Below are 20803 nucleotides of genomic sequence, written 5' to 3'. Positions count from 1 at the left end.
TGCTTTAAAGACAAGCACAGCAGTTGGTTACCCACAGCCTCCTCCTTTGGTTTCTGTGTAAACCCTGCAGCTCTGTTTTCCCAGGGCTCTCAGCCCTGTCATCACCCCCTTACTGACCTTCTAACACCCTCCTTGGAAGCAGCCCACCTTCCCTTGCTTTTCTTCTGTAGAGGCCCCAGTGGGCTGAGCCAGCCCTCCCCCCGGCTTTATCTCCTGTCCCTCCCTGCTGCAGGCTGCTGGTGGAATGATGGACAACGGAGAGGTTGAGAAAATACAGTAAAATGCCTTTCTTATCCCATAATGACCTAGGGGGAGGACACGGCCTGATAAAAATGACAGGCCAGGAGAATTGAGAGCCAGACCCTTCACCTGCCTGTCCCTCAGCGGGCAGAAAATACTCGATCCACTTGCCATCATTGCAACTGCTGCAGAACCTTTAAATAAAGGAATTAAGCACTTAGCCAATTAGAGCTGCAAGTTTCTGGCCAAGGAAATGTCCTTCTGCTGCTTAGAAAGAGAATAATTCAGCGATTTGCGGCGGAAAAAACTACCTCAGGCTGAGCAACCCTGTGCTTTATGGCCAGATGGAAGGGTTTGTATAGCACCTGGCCTCTGTGTGGTCCCACTGTGGTGATGGAGGCCTTGGGCCTACCTCTATTTTCAACCAACTGTTTTACTTCTCTGTTTTTGTTGGTGTGATTTTTGACAGCAACTTGTAGTGCTGGATCAGCAGTTTTCTGTTGGTGAATGACTAGGAGGTAAACGCCTCATTTACTGGAGCACTCTAAAGGCAATGTGAGCTGCTGTGCCACAAAACAGCCATGGATTCGTGATTTAAATGAATACCGTGTTCAGAAGGAATTGTGCATGAGAGCATTACATATGATGTGCATTAAATGTGATCAGGGACCTAGGTATTAATTGTATAGAAACAGACTGGCAGCCATCTGACCAACCCTCAGATGGACACCTTCAACGGCAGGAGATCATAAGTCTGAACGTAGGCCTGTACAGTCAGGTTTCACCTGAACAGCAAATATCGGCTGTGGGGAGACAAGAGGAAGGTGTGGGTCATGCGGGTAGAGCTGGAGCTGAAGGCAGCTGGTTGGAAAAGCCCACTAAAGCCCAGCACAGAGCCCACCTGCTCCACGTGGTGAGTGACTGGCTTCTACTTCTGCTTTCAGTGGCTTGCCTCACTGGCTTCTGCAATCCAGCTGCCTTCATTTTGCAGTGAGTTTTTGTTGGTTTGGTCTTGGATTACTAGACAGAAGCTTGCAGCATGTGAAATGTGGGCCATTTAACATTGAGCATGCAAGGGATATGTGGGCTGCACTGCTTGATCCACTTCTGTAATGAGTATATTTGTCTCCTGCTAAGGTGTTTTAACCAAGGTTAGTGGAAATAAACAACAAGCAGGGGACAATTAGCAGGATGCTTAAAGGGAGTGAAAATACTGGCAATTACAAAGGTCCAAGTGAAAGAATTGGAGGTTCACAGTATGAGACTGGTTCTCACCAAGGTGAATGGGCTGAATAAGGCAACAAAGTCCAGTAGTGGAACCACTTGATATCAAAAAGCACTTCTTATAAATTCAGAGCCTATGTTAACACACTGCAGGACAGAATGAGTGTTTAGTCAAACATGATCTGAAAAGCCAGGGTGGGTTTTCTCAGGTACAAAGTATTTAGCTTCCCTGTGGCCAGAAGACAGGAAAGGATTCCGCAGGGAAGAGAAAATTAAACAACCACAGGGAAATGAAGCACCCCTTTTTGTCCTTCTGATCTCCATGCAACCAACCTTACACGGTCTGGGAACATTTGCATGGTTCCATCTGCTTGTTTCCAGCCGTGGTAGGTCCTGAAATAGCAGACGTCAAGCCTACAACTGGTTCTTCCACCCAGCAGTGCTATTCTGGCAGCAGGCGCAGGGTTAAACATGAGTCATTTTCAGTCCTTGCTCTCCCAGAGGTCAGTGGCCCAAATGGCTGGATGTTTGTCTTAGCTGTTTCTGGACAAGGTCTGCATTTTGTAACGATAAGGCAAAATTCAGGGATCCTCATGTTGGCGATGACCCATTAAGTCTAATTAGAAGGCATATTTTTCCTGAATAAGGATGTCAGGATTTGGTCACAGGTGACTTATAATTGTTTTGACTGTTTTGAGTGGCATACTCTGCTGGTGTTGTTCCAGAGGCTTGCTGCTTCATTTTACCTGTGGACCTTGACTTCCCCAGGATAACACAGCTCATTCCTAGCATTAAGCTCAGCTTAACCACATCGCCCAGGGCTGGCTGAGACGTAGGGGTTCCTTCATCTGCTCAAGTCACGTGGAAGAAGCAGGCTGCCTCCCAGCAACAAGCCTGGCTTTCTCTGGCTTGCCAAATGCCTTCCGAGATGGGTGTCCTCCCTTCTAAAGCTCCATCAACGAGCTATCAGTGAGATCAGCCACAAATTGGTCCCATTTTTTCTGCCAGACCTCTCTGGCCTTGGCTTTCTCATCCGGTAGCATGGCACTGTATCTGCAAGGAGTTGAAAAGCCTGTATCAGACAGAAGTCAAGGAGGCAGCTATTCCAAGATCAGTGACCGCAATGAAAAGGCAGGAAGCAGCAACAGATTAACCCTTTGGGGACTTACCTCTGCTGCTCAGTGTAACACTGTGTCCCAGCCATTTCAACAGCTACTGACTGAATGCTGCACTGTGAGAACACACCAGCTCAACCTCCGTAAGCTGAGGGCTCCCTTAGCAGTACCCAGTGCCTCATACAGAACACATAGTTTTGCTGCTGCTTTGAGATGCCCCTTAGGGTTGATCCAAATCAGTAGGAATGTTTGTTGTCTTCCTGACCATGCAGGGATTTGGGACTGGCATGGGATTTGGCAAGCAGACACAATTCTAGGAATGCAGAGAAAGGCCCTGGGCACCGTAATCAAACTATTTTTGGACACTCATAGCTGTCTGGGGAAACAGAAAAAGTGGTTGAATACAGCCAAACTGCAAGCTGCTAAATTGTTTTCTTGTGTTTCCCCAGTTGGTCGTGGCAAATGCCAGGACAAGTCAAATTCAAGTAGAAATACGCAAATGGTCCAAGGACATACCGCTTCTCCCCTACCCAGTACCAGGCACTGGAGGAAACTTTGCAAAGGATGGAAAAAGATTGAAAAAAATGAGACACTGGAACAGAGAAAAGCACTTGAGGGCACAGATGGGGGGTTCCTGTGTCCTCCTCCTGGAGAAGACATGCAGAGGAGGCTTTGGATAAACAGAAGCTTGGGTCATGTGGCAGAGGAGATTGTGATCAAAACCCAAATGAGGTGGGTTTTCTGAGAGCTGGCTGATGTTCCTCAGCATTGCTATGGCGAGCTGAGAGGGGTGAGGAACTTACTTTATGGAGTTGAGCGCAAGTTGTTTCAAGGTCCTCAAGTCAGCATTCATCCCTCCAATGGCCATGAACACCTCGTAGAAGTCATAAGAGACACCCTTTGCCCCAAAGATGGAGGGATCATCAGGGCTGACCACAACAGGGTGCCCTTCAGCTATGAGATTGGCTGCGGGGTGGCTCCGTAAGTCAGACACCAACAGCAGCACCTTGGTGGGAAGACAACACCACGTCAGGTTATGGCTGTAGCCATGTTTGTACCCATCACACCATGTACCTGATGTAGCTGCTTAGGTCAGCAGGCAGACACTGGGGAGGAGCCTGAGGGCTATTCAAAGCATATTAGGCATTGTGCTCCGAATTGCTGCAGGAGGACCCTACTTTTTGCCACTGACCATATGAGGAGATTGGTTTCTTAAATTAATTCCCTAAAATCAAAGCTAGCAGTGTGAATAACATCTGTTTATTTATTGTAATTGAAATGTGAGCATTTCGGGAGCAGTGTTTTGGTTACACCTTTCCCCTGACATTTAGCCTGGGACATCTGGAGCTGGTGTCAGGGTCTTCTCCCTCCATCCACCCCAGCATCTCTCTGTTCTGAACATCTGTGCCCAGGGGACAACGTGCATCATGCTAATCATAGAATCATAGAATGGCCCGGGTTGGGAAGGAGCACAATGACCATCTAGTTTCAACCCCACTGCCAAGGGCAGAGTCGCCAACTACCAGACCAGGCTACCCGGAGCCACATCCAGCCTGGCCTTGAATGCCTCCAGGGATGGGGCATCCACAGCCTCCTTGGGCAACCTGTTCCAGTGCGTCACCACCCTCTGAGTGAAAAATAATAATGTGTAGCAGAAGAGTTTCCTCAGATATGAATTCTACCAAACCAAAAGGCCTTCCAGTTGCTGTCTTGGCTTCTCACCTTCCAGCCCTCCTAGCTTTAAAGAATTTTCCATTATGTCTCTTTAGGCACCTGGAATGGCAGATACCATTCCAGTGACCCAGCCCCCAGACCTAAGCTTTTACCAACATACCTGGTTGGAGATGGGACAGACTTCTACAGGAATATCCCTCTTCAGAGACAAATTTTTGGCTACTGGGTGTTTAGTGAGGGCAAGTCCATGGCCAATCCTGCTGGTATTCAATACCAGAGCATCCAGAACATTGTTGTCTACAGAGGTGCCCTGCCAGTCTGAACAGAGACAGGCAAAATTCACTGCAGTGCTACAAGGAAATGCATCTTCTTAAACTGCTAGATGATCTTCTTAATGCATATCTTGGTTGCAAGATGAGAGGGTTGCTCATGCTCCGTGTTCCAACTTTGCATTTTCAGTGAAACGGGAATTCAGATCTGCCCATGGCACTGCTCAGCATCAATAGAGCCACTCATCTCACCTGGCAGTGAATGTTCACAGTATTTCTCTTACAGCTGAGCTAATCGTGTTGGTCTCTGCTCACAGTCAAGGGAGATAAGTACTGATTTCTAGGGAATGGCTGTGCATTAGGATGAGATGCAGTGCACCTTAAAGGTGAGGATGTGAAGGGAGCCCAGGGTAACTAGTTGAGATTTAGACATTTTCAGTGTAGATGTCAACGTTTAATAAGTGTAATGCTGTAGTCAGACACAGCTGTCATTCAAAGTTAGGATAAATACGATCCATATTGACTGAATAATGTATTGGAACCAGCAGCAGTAGTAGCCCTTGCAGAGTGACTCTACATTACACACAGAACAGAGATACTGACCAGCATAAAGTCTACACAGGTAGCGGAGGCGTCATGCAGGAATGCTACAGCCACAAGCTAGTATGAGGAGAAACATAGGGATAACACAGCACACACACCCACCATCTTGATACAGCCAGCCTTGCTACTCCTACCTCTGTAAGCAGCAACAGGCCTTGAGTCCTCATGCTTACCTGTCTCTCCAGCATGGAAGAAGTAAGGCAGGTTGACCCCCAGGGAATATGGGATGGTCAGGACATCCTTAAACTCCCATAAAGAATGACCTTGATCCTCATTGCCAACCTGAGGAGCAGAAAGAAAAGCAGTGTTTTTGAACATGCCCTGGAAGATGGCGGGTCCTACAGCTGGAAAACACCACGTGGTGCCAACTGCACCAAAAGTACAATGCTCTGTTCTGAGTGGGAGCTATGGGGCTGATTCAGGGTTGGGGTTTTTTGTTGTTTTTGGGGGGGTCAATTAATGACAACAATATCCTTAGCTACAAGATTTTTTACTTGTTTACACTGATTTCAGTACAGTGGCAGAGGATCTGGCTCTGCTATAACACATGCCATACTTACACATAGTTACATTGCACCTCTAAGGGTTAACTCAAAGCCACAGAAGAAATTCACTTACCAAGTCGAAGCCTGCCAGGGTATCTGGGAAGTGGGCTCTAAGTTCCATGGCGGTGATGATGGTTTCTTTTATCTGGGAAACATTCAGCATCCTAAAAAGCACAAGAGAGAAAGCAATGAGCAAGCTCACATCCACAGGCCTGTCTTCTTTGGAGTTGTCTGAAGTATGAACTGGGACCCTCAGGGCTATTTCCAAAATGCAAAGTTGCTCCTGAATCTGACAACCAGCTTCAGGTCTCCAGAGAGACAGCAGCAGAAAATTGATTATTATGAAAGGAAACCTCTGGAATGAGGAAAAAGGAACGACCAGGAAATGCCTGGATAGACAATTCCATCACTTGAGGTGAAGCATGCTTGGCTAACACTCATTGGCTTTTCTTTTACACCAAGAAAGGAATACTGTATCAAGGAGAGAAAAAGGGTGGTTTGTTTGTTTGTTTGTTTTTGTCTTTTTGGGTTTTTTTGTTGCCTCTCTACCATTTTACTGGGAGTTGGGACAGCAGCTTCATGTCAGTAGCTTTAAATTTAGCTTTCCCCCAGCCCTGTTGGACTCGCACATAGAAACATGTTTTCAGAGTGGCCCTGTCCATACCTACACTGGCCAGAGGCAAGCTGCTCTGAACTGGAAACTGCATTGTGCTGAGATAGAGTAAGTGCTACTGAGAGGCATGTTGTGTTTGCTCAGGATGACCTCACGTGACTTTGTAGCATCTGGGTGACTTGGAGAACAGCCCTGTGCCTGCCTGTGAGCAGCAGCACGAACATAGCATATGTAGGCTGCCAGGGAACAGCACTCACAGGGTCCTCTGAGGACCTCCACCATGCCCTGTGCCCATACTTGGGCACTGCTGTCCCTGCTCAGTTCCACGAGGATGGTAAGCGCGACCATGTGAAAGCCTTCCCCTAGCTCGATCCTCTCATCCCCAGGGGAGAACCACAGGTGTGGCATTGCTAAGCAATGGCAGCATTTACAGCCCACCCCTTGGAAAGCTCTGCTTGGATTGCTCTCATTTTCTACCTGTGCGCTGCGAAGATGACCTTTGCTCCAAGGAAATCGGGGTGCTCCTGTGCAAACCGCCTGCTCACCTCCTGGTATGCCGCCACCGACCAGGACTTGTTGTGCCGAGTGCCGTCGAGCTCGTACACCTGTGGGCCACGTGGTAAGCAGGAGTTAGAGGAGAGATTTTATTACAGCAAGTAAGGAACAGTCTTTCTCCCCAGTTTGTGCTACAAGAATCAATCTTCCCCACGCTCAGCCCTCTGTGCTGCTGCCTTGCACTGCCCACCACTAAGCCCGGTGCCCCATCACCTCCTGCCATCTCCTTGCCAGCACCCGAGTGGCTGCAAATATCATAGCGACATTTCCATTGCCACTACTCATGGGAAGCTGAGGCTTTGCACAGCTGAACTTGCAAACACAGCTGGGGGGCTTTTCTGCAGTGTTTGCAGTTTCACACTAAATCCCAGCTTTCATTTACTTTACTTCAGTGATTGCTCCTGGCAGGTTTTGTTGCAAGGCGAGCTCCTTCAGCGCGGGTGCTATTGCCCCAGCATGGTAGAGGGCCCCCAGGCATGCAGCTGCCTTGCTTTCCCCTCGTGCTCTGCTTAAAGAGCTGGGTGGAAAATGTCTGGGAAATGGAAACAGCCACTGAGCATGGGGGTCTGCTGCAGCCACAGTGAGCTCAGGGTGCTGGGAAGGTGTCTGCTGGATGGCCTGGCTGGCTCTCAGCAGGAAGTCTGACTTGGCACCAGCAGACTTTAGCACTAGCAACAACACAAGGAGCGTCGCCTCGCCAGAATGTTAGGTTGTCTGCAGTGGGAGACTACGTTTTGCAGTTGGTACAGTATCCTGCTCAGATAAGTCATTCTGAAATAAGCCGTACGCTTAAAATAATGCAGATGTTCCATTATAAGTCTCTGCTCCAGGTGGGAAGGTATTCCAGAACAGGTGATTCTGGCACAGACTGAGCATCTTCCCAACCAGCAAGATCAGACACAGCCCCAGTCAGATGGTACAAAACAGTTTGTACTGTTGCCACAGTCTGTATCTTCCTTAACCATTAAGAACAAAGCATCTCTCGTCTCCAGGCCCTCGAGCATGCAAATCTCCTGCAAAAACCTTGGAATATGATAAAGCTCTTCCAGCACCCTGACAAGGCCAGGTATGCAAACATCCAAGGACTAAATCAAGCTAAGGCTTGAGAAAAGTTTTGGAGAAATAAAAACTTAAAGGAATACTAGAGAGGCCAAAAAATACATACCGCGGGCAGGATAGCTCTTATCTCAACATACTGTATATTATCCTCATAAAGCTCCAGCAGCCCCTGGTAGAAATAGGCCTTGAACACAGGTGCATAGCAGATAAGTCCAGAAGCGATGAGAAAGATTTCTTCAAACCTTTTCCAGATGAAGGCCTGGGAAGGGTAGGCCAGCTCCGGGGCATCCGTCACCAGGGTCAAGTTTCTCAGCAAGCTGCAGAAAAGGGGAAAGGGACGAGGAAGAATCAGGAGAGAGGGGAAGTCAGCTGGCTTTCAGCCTGCAAAGAGAGGGATGTGTTCATAGAGGAGAACCAAGGGAAGAAGCAAAGAAGCTCCTGCTGCAGCAGGGTTTGTTGTGATAGGACAAGGGGAAATTGATTCAAACTAAAAGAGGGGAGATTTAGATTGCATATAAGGAAAAAGCTTTTTACAATCAGAGCAGTGAAGCACTGGAGCAGGTTGCCCAGAGAGATGGTGGATGCCCCATCCCTGGAGATGGGGTCATTCATATCCAAGAGTATTCTTAATCTCAAGGCTGGCTAATGTGTTACTCCCACAGACCGTATATTCTCCCATCTTAAATGCATGTCAAGTATTTTGACACCTGTCCATCTGTTCACTGGGCAGTCTTCAGGAGATGCCAAGACCAGCATCATTATGACTTCTAACATGTAACTTTCCCCGGTACCTTCTTTTTATCAAAATGTGCCAGATTATATGGGCAGAGAGGAAATATTAGAGAACCAGAAAGCTTTTCCTCCCCTCCGCTGAAACAAACCTGGCATCCCTTGACAGCACTTACTATTTTTTAATAACGTTTAGTGTTTGAAGTCTCCCTCCCACAGACATGATTTGAACCAGACCCATAAACTAAGACATGGGACATCCTTTTTCATCCCTCCATCCCAACCTTACAATGGAGCCGACTCCTCAGCACCTGCCTGCTGGCTGCCACTCCCCTCCCTCAGGGCCCTATTCCTGCAGCTGCGGCTTCATTTCTCCATCGCTCAGCTAATTTCTTTGCTGGGAACTATTTCGGAAATATAATTGTACATAAGAAAAGATATTTGGATCGCGTTGAGGATGAGCTTTGAAATGCCAGCCAGTCAAAAAACTCAGAGCACCTTCAGCTCAGCCCTCCTATGCACTGGAGTGGTGTCTCTACTGCACAAGGCTGACATCCCTAGATAAGTCCAGTGAGCGATGTGACTTGGCAGAGAAGCTCAAGGGTGATGCTCTGTGGTGCTATGCCATTGCAGCTCAGGGAAGGATGCTGGAGCGTCACCACAGAGCTGGGGTAGCTGTAAGGAGCTCAGCCATTGTTGGCTACCAGTGAGAGGGTGTGCTTGAGGAGAAGCAGCATGGGAAGAGCCAGGCACCTTGGCAAGCCTCTGGGAAGACAGATGTGCCGGTGCTCCCTGCTGTCATCACCCCAGCCCTGGCTGGGCTCCCCACCACCTCGTGCCATGTTTTAAACTCGAGCTGTATGGACTCAAGGTTGTTTACCCAGCCTGTGCTCTTAGGATATAAATCCTCACACCACCCTGCTCCTAAAAGCACATCAATCAAGTAACGTTTTTTTCATAATCCCCCTTTCCTTTGAGACCGATTATTGATCCCTATAACCGCTGAAGATTTATGGTGCAGTGCTGACCCAGCCTTGATAACCCGATAATCTCCTAAGGGTTTGGGCTGATAATTTTTCGCCATGAGGAGCTCATGCAGATGAAGCAAAGCTTCATAAAGACACTTTTGCTTGTTTCCCAGAATGGACGCCAGCCAGTGATCAGGTGCAGACTACAAATAGCCTCCCATGTCATGTCATATAGGCAGTGAACGATGCTATTGCGATGCGTATGCCCAAAGGGGCACAACAAAAACAATCAACTCAGGATTATTCGTTTTCGACCACACTTTTGCTTCTCTCTTTTCCTGCTATTTTTTAACTGTTTTGCTTTCTTGAACTGTATAATGCAGAAGCGAGTGGTATGTTGTCTTGTTTTTAAAGAGCATCTTTTTCCTGCTTCTGTTTCTCTCCTCCACGGGTAATTATATCTCGCTCCTCGCCATAGTATCTGAATGTCTTCCAGTGGTGCATTAAATAGAGTGGCTAACATCTGTCACATGTGGCTCATTCGCTTTCTGTCTCTCTCTCTTCCCCTCTTTTCTCCCCAAGGGGAGACTTGTACAGAGAGTGGAGTGCTTTGTTTCTCTGGTGGGGTTTTGTGTACACTTTTTGTGTGCGTCTACTGCCCTATTTTCCTTGAGATAAGGCAGTGGAGGGCACAGAGGGGAGGTGATGGAGGTCTGCTGGTGCCCAGGGGATTCTCCCGCAGCTCGAGCTATGTGTCAGCTTGCTTGCAGATGACTTCATCCTTGCGACAGGGAGCTGTGCCGGGGGGCATGGCCCCCACCCCCAGGCAGAGGGGGTCACAAATATCTGGCATATCAGCGCCGCTTCCCTTAAATATCTGGGGGTTTGCCCATTGTCAGCCCTCACTTTAGAGATTGTGGTGATTGTGTTGCTTTTTGAGGGGAAAAAAATGGCATTCTTCTGTGTCCTAATTGATTGACAAGTAAATAAGTGAGGATTCTTTTAAATCTCTAAGCAAAATTTCCTGCCTTTCTTTGTCTCCTAACGCGTGGTGTCTTGACTCACCCAACAGCATCATTTTGGAAGCTAACCAGTAACAGGATACTCTCAGGTCTTGGCCCATAAGACTTGCATTTTGGATATGAATGACAAAACCTTCTTTTGAGGCAAACAAACAGAAAGACTGACTTCCAATACACATACAAATGTACATGTATATGTGGATATGAGCAGAAGAAATGTTACGTGGCTTCCTCCCACCCTTCCTGGCCATGAATACGGGAAGGGAAGAGAGGTGCAGTGCAGGCTCTGGGAAACATTCGCCCTGTTCCTTCACATTTGCTGATCCACACTGTCCTGTCGGAAAACCCTTTCCCAATGGCTATGTGCACTCAACAGCTCCTTGAAAGCACCCAACTATCTATCTGCTCCTCTCTCCGACATCTGCTTTCCCTCAGCTTGTCAGTGCTCAAGGGCGAAGAAGAGCGCAGGAAGGGAGGTAGCCTGGGATGCACATGTTCGAGAGGCTGGGAGGGTTTCCAGGAACTGAGAAGCAGAACAGACTGGGGCCAGTTCCTGGCTAGAGACCTATTTTCAGGCGGCCAAATACATTCCTACCCCTCAGACTAGCACCCAGGGCTAAGATCGAAATAAGAGCCTCAGTGAGGCTGTTGTTCCTGTGCTTGCACACTATGTGCAGTGACTCCTTTGCAGTTTTGCAGTGAGCACAGAAAGGCAGGAAATAAGGAACAACTTAAGTCCAGCACCCAGGATGTAGGAGATCCATGTGCAGGATGCCACGACCAATAGCTTCTGCCAGGAAGGGACATCACACTACATAAATACATAAACCCAAATGCAACTTGGGGTAGGTCTACACAAGGGTCTGAGATACCCAGAGCAATTTCTTGTGCTTTAAAGAAGTGGAGCTGTTCTGACATCTAATCTCTTGCACATTATTTGTGAGTCTCCCAGTGGGGCTGATGACTGCTGGTCTTTCCTCATCACTCCCAGAAGAAACTGAAGGAATGAGGAACCCATTCTCTTTTTGGAAGATGTGAATATGTGACTTCTCACTCACTTTCATTTTGTCAACCATGAGTCAGGGTAGTAGAGCCTTAAGATGTGGAAGGCTGGGAGCTCTAAGCCCAGCAATCTTCTCCTTCCATTCTGGAAGTGCCAAGACCTGTGTAGGACAGAAGCTGACCTGATAACTACCCAGCCTACAGCCTGACCTCCTTCCCATGCTGCAGCACAGAACCCTACACCTTCCATGCAGAGGGGTATGGACCTAGGAGGTCTTGATTTAGAAGCACATGCACACACACGGTCAAAGCCATGAAGTTTCGCTCAAGAAGTGCCATAATTAGGGTCACCCATGTCACCTTCATCTACTTTCCCCTCAAGTACCTGCTCCACAATACTGTCTTTAATTAAATTATACCACACACTATGTTTTTCCACAGAACCCAGCAGACTCTGGAGCCCAGCAGACAGTAGTGCTCCTTGACTGTCTCACAACTCAGTGTTTCTTTTTGCCCTCATCACTCAGCATCTGCCTTCATGCATTATTTAGTGCATGCAATCCAGCCCCCAAACACAATGTAGAACCATTTGCTTCCCTTGGCCTTTCAGCAGGTCCTTGTCACAAGATGAATGGACCCAGGATGGGGAGATCAGGCTTGGTCTTCCTGACGCCATGTCTGGAGGGTGAGCCAGGCCATTCCCACCCACCTGTAAGTTATTAAATGTGGGGTGGCTGCTGGGTGAGGTAAGGTCCTTCCCCATGGAGCCCTGTTCCCTGCTGGAACACCTCCAGGGATGGTGATCCCACCACCTCCCTGGGCAGCTTGTTTCAATGTCTCACCCCTCTTTATGCAAATCAGTTTTTCCTAATATCCAACCTGAACCTCCACTGAAGCAACTTAAGGTCGTTACCTCTCATCCTCTTGCTGTTACCTGGGAGAAGAGGTCAACACCTACCTCACTACAGCCTTCTTTTAGGGAGCTGTAAGGTTTCCCCTGACCCTCCTCCAGACTGAACAATCCCTCTTCCATCTGCTGTTCCTCATAAGACTTGTGCTTTAGACCCTTCACCAGATTCATTGCCCTTCTTTGGACACACTCCAGGGCCTCAATGTCTTTCTTGTCGCATTACTTAACGCCTCAAGTTCTTTGCTGTTTGCTTGTTATGTACACACAGCTTGAAATAGAGTCCCCTGCTTTCAGAGCAACTAGTAAATGGGGAAACTGGTCCAGAACAATCCTGCTGGTTGTGCAATGCCAGCATGAAGCATCCACACCTCCTGCTTGCTCACCTGTCATCAAACTCAGTCACATTGTGCAGCTGTTTTCGGTAAGTCTCCAGCAAAACCCACTGGGAACACTGGGCCGGCACTGGGTGAGGGGGGTGAGGCTTGGAAAAGTGAAACCGAACAGTGCCCGTGTGGGTGAAGCAGATGTAGCAGTCAGGGAGATAGGTAGCATTGTACACCAGCCAGTCCACGCTCAGCATGGCATAGTCGTGCAGGTGTAGGACAGCACCTGGGGAGAGGGAAAGCAAGCAGAATGAGATGATGTTTGGGGAGCAGAAGAAAGGCTTAACATCATGAAAGCTTGAGTTTGCCCATCTGGGGGTGTAGAGAAATGTTTCCAGATGGTTGTGGCTGACCTCTCCTGGCACAGACAGTGCTGCCTTTCCTCCCTGTGCTGAGGATGCTCACGTGAGATATGGGGCAGGCAGAGCTTGACAGCAGTATTGTGCATCTGCTGCTGGCCAGCACCATGGGCTGTTGGCATGCTCTGCTACTGTGCAGCATGTTGGCAACTGCCAGCCTTCCTGGCACAGGAGGCTTCTGCGTGCTCACCTTACTCAGCCCATCCATTCATTTTGGTGACATCTCTTTTTGCAGAAACTTCTTATGCTTGAAATAAACTTCCTCTTTGTAAAGGGAGAAAAATGTAAAGCTGAAGTCTTACAGACACGTGCTCTATTAGTCTAGGGAAGATATTATCATCTAAATAACTTTGATGCCTTAAGGAGTAAAGGGAGAACATGAGTAGCAGGAACAAAGGCCAATATGCATGTGACATTGGACAAACTGAAATGTCAAGACTCTAAGCTGTAGTAAACTGATTATAATATATATGTAGCCTCTATAATCCCTCACTATAAAGGGTCTGAAAGCTAAGATGCTGAGTATCTGCAGCTACTGCTCTTCACCAGAGCGACAGAACATGCGTGCCACAACTGTCTAGATCCTCCTGCCACCTACAATGCTGCACTTCTTCCTGTGTTAAGAGCAAAAGAAATGGCAATAGTGATTGAAACAACAGTAATTCCTAGAGGTTCTGATCAAGGCTGAGGTCCTGCTCAAGCAATTACAAGGATGTGACTTTGAGCCTAAAACCTACAGTTTGTGCAAAGGTTGTGAACCTATTTTACTGCATCATGGGTTGAAAGGTGTTAGATTTTTGTTTTGCTTCTTCCTCTGTGTCAAAGATACTCCACTTGAGGCAGAAAGAGGACAACTTTTATATTCCTTACTACTCAATCCAGCAATGAGATGAAGGCAACTCTAGCATCCCAATCTCTTACGGTAACTGCTCAGGATGCTGCGAGCCAAAGAGTCTCATCCCACACAGGACAGTGGGAGGGAGACGCTGGGTGGTGAGCGGGCAGCTCTTATCCGTGCACCAGTGTCACTGCCTGACAAATGAAAAACAAATCTGACTGCCAAGTGCTTCCAACTGAGTCACCAACTTGTTTTCAGGCAGCCACATGGGCAAGGCCATGGGAAGCTACGTCTAAAAAGGGACCTTCTGGAATGGTGGGCCTGTTCACAGCTGCAGAGGTACAGGCAGCTTTCAGTGCAGCTGTCTTTTATCTTTAGTTAAAGAAGGCACCTTGTTCATTGCTTCCTTACTGAACCAGAGATGCAGAAGGAGAAAGCAGCCAGATGGGAGTCAAGGTCTTTCTCCAGCAATTACTTTGACCTCTCCACTGAACCGTGTTCAGCTCAGAGAAGTGGAGACATTGGGCTTGCTGCTGCCCAGTGTCAGTGGTTTGGATTTCCATTCGTCTGCAATATCTTCTCCCCCTTTTCAGCGTAACCCAGAGTACTGAGCATGTTTGGTTGGCAGCAAGTCTATTATGTGTGTGTGGATAAAGGACCGTCTTCATCTTAACTTCCTCTGCCCTTTGAAAGGCTGAAAGAGCCATATTGCAAGTTATGGTGAATGCTACAATTGCTGGAAATGAGCATTCATGCAATCTAGCCACCTTTTCCTCTCCCCCTGCCCCCAGCTGAGAAGCAGGGCTCCTCCCACTGCTCAGCCAACACTATTCCCAGCTCTGGGAAGCCCATCTGCAGTCAGAGCTCTGCTGCATCCCACGCTCTTTCCCAGCTCTGGCACAGAGAGCAAAAGGCAAGAAGAGGATAAGTACAGTGAGCAATCATTAAGCCCAAGCCTACCTTTTGGCATGCGCTTCAGGATGCTGAACACTGCGCTCTGCTCGATGAGGCTTTTTGCCCGAAAGAAGTGCATGCTTGGAGGGAACTGCCCTGTGTTCAAGGCTGCTGCGACCTCCTTCTTCTTGAGGTTGACGAGCTTCGTGCTGAGCTGCTGCTCCTGGATGCTCAGCACCAAATTGCCCCCTGTCATTCTGGCTTTCTCCTCCTGCATGAAGGAGGCTCGGTCCTCCCAGAGCGGGATGGGAAGGCAGAAGGAAGCCAGGCCGAGAAGGCACGCCAGCCTTATGCCTTGCCCAGATGGAGGCTTCATCTTGGAGCTCCACCTGGTGCACAAGGAGAAGTCAATGTGTTAGCACAAGGCAGAGGCAACATCTTAGCAGCAATCCATTGAGAAATGAAACTGCTGGTCCATCCTACAGGAGCAGTGGGTTAATTGGATGCTTAGTGCTGGGGGAACATCTGGTAGGGATGTCCCCTATGCACAAGAGCTGCATTCACACGTTTCCCTGCAATGCTGCTTGCTTGTGGCAAGGTGGTGTTCAGGGTGGAGAGGAGAGGCTACTCCTGGGATCAGGCAGCACATCATACAGACCTGTGGTGTGGGTAAGGCCCAGACCTGGAGCTGGCTGTTGCTAAGGTTGGGATGCTGCTGGTAAACTGCACAGAACCCCTCAGAACAAGGGGTGCTGAGGACAAGGTGCCCAAGGGACTTCTGGGATCACACAGGGTGCACCAAATCACAGAGCTGCCTGAATGCTAACTCCTTGCAGCTGGGAGAAGGCCTCCTTGCACCCCTATTAGAGGGGTTAATTTACAGGTGGAAACCCCACTGCAGCCCCAGAGACATGGCCCTTCCTTGCAACCTCCAAGGAAAGAGAGTGGGAGGGAGCCCACGGGAGCAGCAAGAGATCACAGGCAACAGGCACATGTGAACTCAGAGAACTCTGCCCTTCCCAAAAAAAGCTCAGCTGCAACATAATCCGTCAGCGCCAGTGACCCTGTGCACCCATCCCTCCACACCAAAGCAGGCTGGGGGATGGCTGTGTATTTCACAGTAGTTCTGTGTGCGTCCCGCATTACCTTCCCCCACATACACTGGGCCCTTTATCTCCTCCAGCCCTGCTCCCAATGGGGTTCCTCAGCCCCACAAGCAACTGCACCATGGGCCTGGCTCCGAACCAGAGCAGGAACCATCCCCAGAGGCACCACCTCGTCCCTGGGCTGACTCACGCAGGGCAGCTCTCCTCTCCTCGCACCCCACAGTGGGGTTATAGTCTCTCCAGCGAGTCGGCAGGGCCCAGACGAACAGCGGGCTGCGTCCCGGAGAACCACCGCATGCACAGTTCCTCTTCCTGTGTGCCGTTTCAGCTCACTCAGCTTTTATTTATCTGTGCCCCACCCGCTGTGTCCCTGTGCTTCATGAATATATAAAGAGGAGGAGGCGACGGTGGAGGTCAGCGGAAAGCGGGGCGCAGGCGTGAGCGCCGAGCGTTAGTTAACGCCAGCACTGCAATTAACAATGCTTTTTTTATCTGAGAAGGGGGAAAAAATATAAAGGGATTTGTAAAGGTGCCTCTGAATGCTTTTTCCTGCCAGCTGCATAGAGCAGGCTGGCTGCAGCCCAGCGTGTTTGGGATGCCGCCGAGCGGAGGGGTGCACGTGCTGATGTTTCTGAAACACCGCAGCAAGCGTTGGGGTTGCACCATTTTATTTCGGTCAGGATGCACCGAGCTTTTAAACTTATCCAAAACAGATGTTACATAAAACAGCTTCCAGGGGAGAACAAAGCCCGCTCGGCTTAATTTAATCCAAATTTTAACTACTTTAATTTTTATGTGTGTATGTATGTATGTATTTCTTTATTTATTAAGAATAAAAGACCTTGTAAGTTGAGAACTATTGATAACAACCTGCGGCAATCACGGAGAATGCTTCCAAATCACAGAAAGTCAGATCTGGCCAATAACAAGTGTGATTTCACCAGCTGGCATTGCTGCCACAGATGGAGCTGTGGGATGGGCGGCCCCCCCAGCGGCCACCTCAGCTCTTCTTCTTCCTACACACTCACCCTGCGCTGTCACCAACATCAACACCAGGGAGGCCAGAGATGCTGCAGCACCATGCAGTGCTCTGTGGCCACTGTCAGATGGTTTAAGCAACCCAGTGTGGGTGACAGGGAGTGCACAGGGACAGCAATGTGGGGACAAGTGTTCTGCCTATAAATACCTTAAGGGAACAACATAAAGGAAGGAAGGGGGTTGCTCAAATTATCTCAGAGCAGTAAAGCTTGGGTTTGGGACCATAAAACCAAACCAGGCAAGGCTGGAAAGCTGTCCAGCTGTGGGAAAGCAGGTGCTGGAGACGGATCACAGAGGAAGCTGCAGCGGTGGAACACAGAGGCAACTGCCTTCTGACAGGGTGTGGTGGACAATGGGATGCCCTGCAGCAGGGCCACAGCCCCGTGGTACAGCAGCACAAGCTGCAGGCAGGCAGCCCTTGGTGCCCAGCTGCACGGTGGGTGCATGCAGGGCTTTAAATAGCCAGAGGCCACTGCACGGTGCCTGCGGCAAGTTCCCCATAGCTCAGTTTCAGTTCCATACGCCAACCTTTTTATTTTCAACTTTTCACACCTCTTTGATGTGACTGATGCTCTCTCCTTCATCTGATCCGATGAGAGCTGGGAAAGGCCACGGGACAGCCCCCGCTCCCAGCATGCAGTCTGCAGCAATGTAGAGTTCTAGGTGCTCTAAATTAGTGTTAAGAATAGACCACGCCAGGATGTTTGGGATGATTAAAACCTCCCCATTGGTCCACTAAATAACTTCAGCTTTGGTCTGGCTGGGCACAGGTTGGTTTTTGTGAGAGTTTTTGCCTTTTTTTCCCCCCCTTTGTGCCCAGCCAGGCAAAAATATGGGCCATTTAGTAGCCAAGCAAGGAAGTCAGCTGGAGAGCTGCAGCAGAGTGAAGCCAAGCCAGGCTGCCCCAGGACCTGCTGGCAGCACTGCTCCCCAGCCTACAGCCATGCTCAGCTCAGCCACAAGATGCTCCATCTGCATTCAAAAACTCACTCAGCTTCCCAGCCTGCCTTTGTCCATCTGTCCTTCCTCCTCAGCTACATCTGCAGCTATCTGATAATTTAGCTTGAATAAGGCTCTCAAATCTGTCCATCAGCTGGCTGTACTGCCTCCCGTGGATCAGCTTGGTTTTGAGGACGCTAGCCCCAGGCAACATGCAAGGCAAAATTCTCCTTCCTAAAAGCTGCGGTCCACTCAAACATCCCATTGCTCCCTGCCTCCTATTCCATACACTTTGCTTCCAAGCTAGGGCCTGCTCTCCCCTCTGCCTCCCCCTCTCATCAACCACCCGCAGCAATCCTCATCTCTGCCTAGACTCCTCCTCCCTCCTCGTGCCCCAGGCATCCTGCATGCCTTGGTACAGAGGAGCTGTTTGTCCCTGGTCACTGCAGCTGTGAGTGTCCCCAGGCCACAACCACCTCCTCATCTCACTGTGCTCAGTAATAGCCTTGCTGGGATGAGTCAACACTGTAACCAGAGTGTGCATGGCACACTGATCTTCAGCTCTGTTTTCCTGAGCAAAACTCAGCTGCATTAAGTGAGAACTGAGGGCTGTGTTTTCACCAAGCCTTGCTTCTGATTGTTTTATCCTCTTGGTTTTTGGTCTGAGAGCAAATGCCATTTAGAGCTGGCTGTCATTTCTTTTCCTTGTCTGCAGGCTTTTGGCAGCTACTTGCCCTGCCCCTTTTGTGCAAGGCAGAGATAAAGGCTTGGTGCCACTGATGCTGGGTACCGCTTCCCTGGTTCCTCCTGAAGGCAGAGTGAAGTGGAGAGGGGGGGATGGGTTGCAGCATCGTAGCAAGCAATTGCTCCTCACCTCTGTGCCTTCTGGAGCAATGAGACTCTGCTGCTTCAAAGATCTCACTAGAATGGAAAGTTGCTGTAGAAAAAGAAAGTGAGCAGAGAAGTTGACAGCAGCATAAACATAACAGCATTTTAGCAAAGATTTAAAGCAATGCTGAGGATAGAAAGCAGCACAGTGTACAGGAGAGAACTGCGCTTTAGCCTAGAGGGGCTCTTTGGCTGTGTGCAAGCCCTCAGGTCCTTAATGGACATAACCCCATGGAGTTCCAGGAAGCACAGCTGAAGCAAGAACTCCACTGCCTACACTGAGGAGGTGGGACTTGTCCAGCCTGGTGAAATGACATTGTAAATAAAACTTTAATAAAAAGTGGCATTTATTGATGAGTTGTGTTAACCTTGTCTAAAGGCATTTAGACAAATTAAAACTCCACCTTGTATTTCCCTGCCACGTTAAAAGCAGCAAGGCATAAAGCAGATTGATGCCGCTGGCCGCATTGGTTCTTTGTGAGCAATGTGTGAGCAGCACCCAGAGCAGACACTGGGGTAGCCCAACATGGGGGCTGGAGGGGAGGAGGGGAGCAGAAGGCCAAGGTGCTCATCACCCTGCACTGCAGAGGAGCACAGCTCAGGGTCACAGGAACTGCTTTGGGCTGGGTCACCCTCACTTTCTCTCCTCCAGCACTTTGTTAAGACTCTCCCACACAGGGGAAGCAACTTCCATAGACAAAATGGGAATAGCGTGAAGGAATATTGCCACACAGGTAGAGGTGGATGAAGAGGAAAATCCCTCTAAAGCCTCAGGCCACCCATTTATTTTACAGGGTTAGTAAGCATGAGAATTGAGGAAATGTAGTCCAAAGCAACAGCGAGACTAATGTGGAACCCCCTGATGCCAGAGCTACAAACTTGCTTTTCAGTCAGGAGCAATACTCTAAGATGAAAAATTCATCACCCAATCTGTGAAAAGCAAAGGCAGCTCAGCTTTTCCTATCCTCAACGTTTCTCAGATTGCCGGCCAAAGCCATGGGGAGGATGCAGGCCCCCACCCCCACCCTTCAAAGGGAGAGCTGGTGACAGGAACAGTTCTCAGATGTGACTGATCTCCTCTGAAGGAGCCCTGTCACCAAGCAGCCCAGCTCAGGCAGCACTGAGCATCCACACCTTTAATTGCCAAAGCCAGCTATATGGCCTTGCTGCTCCTAGTGTAGGCTGGACTGCTGTGCTCCCCAAAGTCACGGGGCAGAAGAAGAGAGGGTGAAAGCGAAGGGCTGCCTTAGGGGGCTCATTTGGCAGGAGAACATTTGCACATTGCCAATTGCCAGCCCAGCTCTGTGTGCTACATGATAGCTTCTGCCCATGAATGGCAACACGAGGGACACTTTGCTGCGCTCACTTCCCCGTGGGGCAGAGGCTCTGTGGAGGGTGAGGGAGGAGGATGCCAGCCTGTTGGCTCCAAAGAGCTCTTCCCACTCTGATGAGAGTATTCCCTAAGCCCCGGCGATGAAAGGCACAGATGTGCCTGCAGAGGAACTGCTCTCCGTGCACCGCATGGTCCCTAGAGCCCTCTTCAGAGGGTTTGATGTCTAAGTGGAAGGGAAGAAAACAAGCTGACAGTGGGGTTACCACCCGGGTGATTTGCTGAATTGATTAGCTGCTTCTTCCTAGGGCTCACACCCAGACAAACAGCAACCTTGCTGTAATGACCTCGGTGAGGAGAGCACTGAAGGAAGACCTGCTGTAATGATGTGCTGCTTCCCTGGGCAAGAGACAAAGGAGAAGCCCAGGGAAAACAATGCAAAGGGAACTAAATACCAGCAAGAGAAACAAGGGAAATGCAGTTCACGGGAGCAAGAAACA

General features: G+C 49.3%; 1 protein-coding gene across 3 annotated transcripts; it reads right to left on the bottom strand.

Annotated features, from left to right (window-relative positions):
• Positions 1 to 1563: 1563 nt before the first annotated feature.
• Positions 1564 to 16426, bottom strand: ADA2 (adenosine deaminase 2). Of its 3 annotated transcripts, none has more exons than XM_085540075.1 (10): positions 16149 to 16426; positions 15069 to 15391; positions 12912 to 13137; positions 8004 to 8214; positions 6761 to 6888; positions 5744 to 5834; positions 5299 to 5407; positions 4414 to 4571; positions 3383 to 3585; positions 1564 to 2517 (listed from the first exon to the last, which is right to left on the bottom strand). In XM_085540075.1, exons 1-10 carry the CDS (start codon positions 16229 to 16231, stop codon positions 2409 to 2411), a joined length of 1641 nt encoding a protein of 546 aa, XP_085396201.1. In that variant the 5' UTR covers positions 16232 to 16426; the 3' UTR covers positions 1564 to 2408. The 3 variants fall into 3 exon arrangements, with proteins under 3 accessions (XP_085396201.1, XP_085396213.1, XP_015720720.2); XM_085540087.1 differs by having other exon boundaries at positions 16278 to 16426; XM_015865234.3 differs by having other exon boundaries at positions 16299 to 16426.
• Between the last annotated feature and the right edge of the window lie 4377 nt (positions 16427 to 20803).

Source organism: Coturnix japonica, chromosome 1 (genome assembly GCF_054131305.1).
Source record: "Coturnix japonica strain WE chromosome 1, WE-NBRP24, whole genome shotgun sequence".
In the NCBI taxonomy this organism is placed as follows: domain Eukaryota; kingdom Metazoa; phylum Chordata; class Aves; order Galliformes; family Phasianidae; genus Coturnix; species Coturnix japonica.
This window is presented reverse-complemented; position numbering and strand designations above follow the sequence as displayed.

Excerpts from the sequence above, each read along its gene's own strand:
- ADA2 (XM_085540075.1), bottom strand. The coding sequence starts at position 16,231 with ATGGTGCAGTTGCTTGTGGGGCTGAGGAACCCCATTGGGAGCAGGGCT. Across the intron at positions 8,215-12,911 it reads GTGACTGAGTTTGATGACAG|CTTGCTGAGAAACTTGACCC; the intron begins GTGAGCAAGCAG and ends CCTTTTCTGCAG. Across the intron at positions 3,586-4,413 it reads TCTGTCCCATCTCCAACCAG|GTGCTGCTGTTGGTGTCTGA; the intron begins GTATGTTGGTAA and ends CTTCCCACCAAG.